The sequence below is a fragment of the Vitis vinifera genome, chromosome 17 (genome assembly GCF_030704535.1).
Source record: "Vitis vinifera cultivar Pinot Noir 40024 chromosome 17, ASM3070453v1".
Taxonomy (NCBI): Eukaryota; Viridiplantae; Streptophyta; class Magnoliopsida; order Vitales; family Vitaceae; genus Vitis; species Vitis vinifera.
This window is the reverse complement of record NC_081821.1, coordinates 15,273,333-15,279,299: the sequence shown is the minus strand read 5'-3', so window position 1 is coordinate 15,279,299 and position 5,967 is coordinate 15,273,333. Positions and strand designations below refer to the sequence as shown.

Below are 5,967 nucleotides of genomic sequence, written 5' to 3'. Positions count from 1 at the left end.
CCATTATGCGCTATCAAGAGAGGGGGTTAGTGCACAATTAAGGAATAATCTCATGCATGTCATAGAGTAGAATAAATCAAACAAATATAGCAATAAACCAGTCAATCAATCAATCATAAAATCACATATGTTGGACCCCCACCAAAGCCCATTTTATATTGTATGAGTCAATCCCATAAATTCCATTATTTGAAATTACAGGAATAAATTCATACTTATTTTAAAACATTTTAAAAGACCAAGAAAGATTTGAAAATTGCTTGCCAAATAGAAAGTGAAAGCAAATTTTATTAAAAAGGGATTTTATTGACTTTAAGATTATTAAGAAAAAAAATAATGCGAAATAAAAAGTAAAAAATAAAATAAAATAAAATGATAAAATAAAATAATAAAATGAAATAATAAAAGAGAATAAAATAATGAAAAGGTTTAGGAGTAAAAGAAAACTACTTGAAAATCAGATTTTTGAAAATCAATTTTTGGAAGCGAAGATGGAGAGCTTGAGAAATGAAACATCCACTTGTTTCCATTCTTATCCTCATATGTCAGCATATATTTAGAACCATGAAGAATATCCATTAAGTGACTCTCAGTTAGCCCATCGCGCCATAGAAGTCCATGAGAACCACACTGGTCAATTGGAAAGCAGCTGAACATCTTCTCCAGAGCCGATGAGAGTTCCACATAATTGCAATAGGTTTTGAGGTCGACCTTCCTCAGGTATGGAGCACCATCCATGCTAACTTTAACGTAGAGGCAACCCAATCACGATTTGTCTTCAGCATTTTGAAGCAAATGAACAAAGGGGACCAATTATGTTTGCCTCAATTACAGCCCGAATCTGCTTCTTGTTGCTAGCTGTGATATTTGAAATAGTCCAACAAGCTTCCTTCTTGATGCTCTTATTATGGTTATTGGTCAACGGGTTCAGAAGGCAACGAAGTGCCTGATGGTTGATTATGCACTGGGTTTGCATATCATCTCCAGTGACAATGTTTCCAACCATGCGAAGTGCAGGAATGAGAACAGAAGGAGATGAGTAAAGTAAAAGCTCAACAAGCCTAGGACATACACCCGCTTCAATAACAGCTTGAACTTTGTCATTTGTACCATCAGAAAGGTAAGACAGTGCCCAACACGCATCAGTTAGCACATCTTCATCATTCGAGTGAATAAGACGCCCAAGAGCTGGAAGAGCAGGCTTTGTCTAATCAAAAGGAGGTTGTGGCTTGCCCCTATTGCACTCCATAAAATCTGTTAACTCTCAGAAAAAATAAAAAACAAAAGGTAATCTCTGTTTGAACTGATAGAAAGGGGCCATTTATCTATGGCAACTTCAGCGAGGTTCAGATGTTATAATCCTTTGTCCAATCTTTAACTGCTGCATCAACCACTGTAGTCCTCGTCTGAAGCATCAGTGTCTTCATCATCCCCACGCCGTATTTATGCAATATCTGCCTGAATTCTCTCTAGCATCTCCTTCCTACGCAACTCCAACTCTCTATGAAAATCCATCCTCAATGCTCTTTTCAATAATGCAGATCTTAATCTTTCTTGAAACAGCATTCTGCAGCATAAGATCAGTTACTTCACCTTAAGCTTTTGGGTCTTATGCATGATGATGGGAAGCCTCTGGCTGTTGGTGCTTGGATCATCATATGCAGCAGAATCAGAAGGATATCCTTTTGCAGATAAAGCTTGGAATGTAGCTTCTCTCCAGCAGCTTTCCGAAGAATGATGGGGTTTGCATCATCCTTAAAAATGCAATGCATGCGAGTGTCCCTCAATCTCATAAGCACTCCATCGACTCTAAACCAGAAACGCAAGAGAAGAAACCAACAAGTTGGCATGACCCTCACTTTCACAGTTAAAAGTGACACTCCACTGTCAGCCAATTCATCTTCATATAAGATTACCTCATCATAAAAAAGAATAGGCTCTTTTGATGCTAGTGAAGCCACATCAATTTTTTTTTATTGCATTCCTCCCAACAAAGAGTGTAGGCCCCCAGTGATTCTTCCCCTCTTCCATGCTTCTCTTGTTCTATCTCGATCCCCTGCCACACTACAGCTCTCTCGTTTTTAGCTCCTCACTTCCACCCTTCAGTGTAAAGCCATTCAAATGTTGAAGACGCCGAGATCAGGAATAAGCTTGCGTGCGGGCTTAGCAATAACCTGATTTCTTCTTCAGTAAATGAAACTAACAGCAGTAACCTTTAAGGGATTGGCAATGAGCATCATATCCCAATGTCCCAAACTTTGAGCCAATCACGTGAGCACTATTGCATGCATCGTTTCCTTATGCGTTGTAGGGTCACAACGAGCAAAAATCTTGAGGAATAGAATTATATCCTGATCTGCGATTCGGAATATAATGGGATTGAGTGGTTGAACGTATGAGTGAGGGTATTCAAATTCAATGGGTATGAAAGATGAGTTCTGGGGGATATAAAGGGTGTGATTGAATGGATGATGGAGGGTAATGATGAGTGCAGGGTTATGGGTATGAGGGAATATGGGTATGTGCATGGAGGAGCATGAGGATAGATATGTTGGAGCAGGGATGGTGGGAGTATTATTGGTAGGACGGGTGGTGAAAATGTAGTGAGAAAAGTGGTTTGATGGGTATTAAAAAAATAGAAATACGGATGGTGATGGATATGAAGAGGCATGATGAGGTTATTAGAAAGGGCAGAATGGTGAAACGAGCTGCCGGCTGTGGGATGACAGATGGGGAGTTATTAGGTTGGCTTAGTGATGGGTATGTGAGTTTGGGAAGATGATAAAGGTGTAGAGAACATTGAGGGTGAATATGCATAGGGTTCGGTGGGTGTGAAGCGATGGGTTTGATGGATGGAGGAAATGGGCGTCATGGGTAGAATAGATAGTGGGAAGGGTGGAATAATGGATATTTGAAGAATGGGAATGTGGGTGAAGAAGTGGGCAGTGAAAAATGGGTATGAGATTGGTGGAATAAAGGATGGATGAAAGGATGGGTTTAATAGATATGTGGTGGAGTTGTGAGCATGAAGGATAGTCAACCAATCCAATAAGTCGTGAGCCATCAAGGCAGGTATCATACCAGCATTACTTCATCTGCTCGAGGATAAAAACCTGGGAGTGATCGATGAAGCTCTCTCAATTTTATTGCCTTTAGTATCACATCCTGAAGGGCGAACTGAAGTTGGAAGGTTATCGTTCATTGTAACTCTGGTTGAAATCATGAAAGATGGGACCCTGAAGGACAAGGAGTGTGCCACATCAGTTCTCCGTGAGCTGGTTTTGAACAATTCATCTTTTATTTTGGCTGCACTGCAGAAAGGAGCTCATGATACATGTGTATGCCCATTCTGGGATTCAGTAGTTTATTCTGAATTAAGCTCATCAAGTTATCTCCTTAAGCTTTGGTACATTTCTGATGTATCAGGTTTCATGAAGAATTCCAAGTACTACCCCCCCGGAACATTTTCAAGTGCCCATCACCATCCCCTCTCAAGATGTCGCCCCCAAATAGAAGAAGCATTGAATCAGACACAGCTGTTGAATCTCGGAGAAAACAGAGTTTACTTTTATCTTCTCATTGAAAACTAGCCATGGATATGGAATTTTACATTCTCGAGCATTGACTGAATTCGAATGCCAGAGCACTTGACCATCCTCCATTGTTTTCAATGAGAATGACTTTCCATTTTGCACAATACCAGGATACAGGCCACAACAAATAACTGCTCGAATGAGATGCTCATCATAGCTCCATGCATTGCAGGTGGCCATGTTGCTATCGACAAGAATGCGTAGTTCATTATCCCCTACATGAGAATTTACAACTGATCTCAGGTCATTGATCAGCCGCTGATATTCATCAAGCCAGCGAGCATAACCCATGTCAAATGCTAAAGCCTCATTTCCGCCCATGGAATGACTCTGATCCCCAGAAAATTCAATCGCAATAAAAACACCCTGTTGGCGTGCTCGTTGAAGCTCTTGATCTAATTGTGTAAGCTTGGGTTAGCTACACTCCAGCTGCTGGACATATGCCTATCCAGAACCAAAACTTTCTTCCTCAGCCGACTCTTCCTTGCAGCCTCTCGATTCTGAGCTAGCCTACGAAGTGTCTTCTGGTCTCAAGCTTTAGAAACTATGCCCATATGAAACCAAAGGCTCATGCTAGACCAAAACCCTTCTCCTTGAGGGTATGAATGGCCATCGAAAACAGAATATAAACAGCAAGAGAGCAATCACAAAAACAGAGTATCAACTGAACCAAAGAAAACACCGACCCGAGCTCCATTTCATATTGGAGTCAATAGGCTCATGTATAGGTGGGAAAATCAGTGGAAATAGGACCCAAAGATATGACTCAGACACCCAATGGAGAGATAAAAAGGAATCGGATCACTCTTAAATAAATTTTATATGAAGAACAAGGCACAGATTATTTATAACATAATCACAACAATATCAAGAAAATCAACTGCAATAAGTATGTGGTCCAGAAAACGCACCTGAAAGGCTCCCCTCCCCTCCAGCTAAAATGAGCAAAGACACTGCTGAGTTTATCCTTTCCTGTAACTAGTAGCCTCACTAGAAAGAGCTCCCCCCCTTTCGGTAGCTTTCCCTCCAAACCAAACAAAAACCTCTCTGTAACCCTCTACAGAATACGCTCCCCTGCACTCATGGTTCAAAACTCCTTCCAAAAAAAAAAAAAAAAAAATCTCCTTCTGTAAAAACTCAATCTCCTCTTCTTTGGCCAACCTTGCTTCCTTTCTTTTCTCAAGCTTCCTAGCACCCAAAACATATCTCTCTCTCTCTGCCCTTCTCAAAAGCACCTCTCTCCTCTCTCTAGCCCAACCTCCCCTCTCTCATACGCTCCTCATAACAGAAAAATGCTGCCCTCTCTAAAGATTCTTCCAGGTGTCGCTCCTTGATTAGCGTGTGCAAAACACTACTTGATTCACTGAAGGCTAATTACGAGGTGACACATGGCTCTTTGAGAGCCCTCCACCTGCAAAGAAAAAATATGTAGAGGTGCCAAAGAATGAACCCCAAACGAGGGTCTACATAATGATTTTTAAAAATAACTAAACTAAGCATAGTATCAACAAAATAATTAAACTAATAATTTTTTAAAAACTAAATTAAACATGAGATTAAAAAAATAACAAAACTAATGATTTTTAATAGAATTAAACCAAACTAATAATTCTCAAAAACTAAACTAAACATGATATCAATGAAATAACCAAACTAATGATTTTGACAATAAACTAAACTAAGCATGATTTCAACGGAACAACAAAACTAATGATTTTTTAAGACTAAACTAAATATGAGATCAATTGAATAACTAAACCAATGGCTTATTAAAGAAACTAAACTAAGTATAATATCAACAAGACAGCCAAATTAATGTTTTTTAAAACAACACTAAACATGAGATTAACTAAATCACTAAAATAAATATTTTTTTGTTTTGTTTTGTTTTTTTTTTATAAAAAAATTGTACTAAGCATGACATCAACAAAGGAACCAAACTTGAAAATTTTAAAAACAAAACAAAATATGAGATCAACCGAATAACTAAACTAATGTGTTTTAAGGGAAACTAAAATGTGCATTATATCAACAAAGCAATCAATCTAATAATTTTTCAAAACTAAACTAAGCATGAGATAAAAAAAATCAAACTTATGATTTTTAAAAGAAACTAAACTAAGCATAGTATTAACAAATCAACCATACTAATAACTTTTAAAAACTAAAAACTCAACATGAGATCAACGGACTAACCAAACTAATGATTTTTAAAATAAACTAAACTAAGTATACTATCATGAAAGCACTCAACTAAGTATGAGATTAAAAGAGTAACCAAACTAATGATTTTTAGAAGAATTATATCAAGCATAATATGAACAAAGAACCAAAACTAAACTAAACATGAGATTAATGGAACAACTAAACTAAT

General features: G+C 38.1%; 1 protein-coding gene across 1 annotated transcript; it reads right to left on the bottom strand.

Annotated features, from left to right (window-relative positions):
• Positions 1-778: 778 nt before the first annotated feature.
• LOC132252780 (importin subunit alpha-1b-like) lies at positions 779-3,914 on the bottom strand. Its single transcript, XM_059733984.1, has 2 exons — positions 3,648-3,914; positions 779-1,207 (listed from the first exon to the last, which is right to left on the bottom strand). Exons 1-2 carry the CDS (start codon positions 3,912-3,914, stop codon positions 779-781), a joined length of 696 nt encoding a protein of 231 aa, XP_059589967.1.
• Positions 3,915-5,967: the final 2,053 nt, after the last annotated feature.

What these genes read in the sequence shown, in the direction of transcription:
- LOC132252780 (XM_059733984.1), bottom strand. Translation starts at nt 3,914, where the DNA reads ATGGGCGGAAATGAGGCTTTAGCATTTGACATGGGTTATGCTCGCTGG. An exon ending in AAACAATGGAGGATGGTCAA is followed by an intron (nt 1,208 to 3,647) that starts GTGCTCTGGCAT and finishes CCTTTTGATTAG; the next exon opens with ACAAAGCCTGCTCTTCCAGC.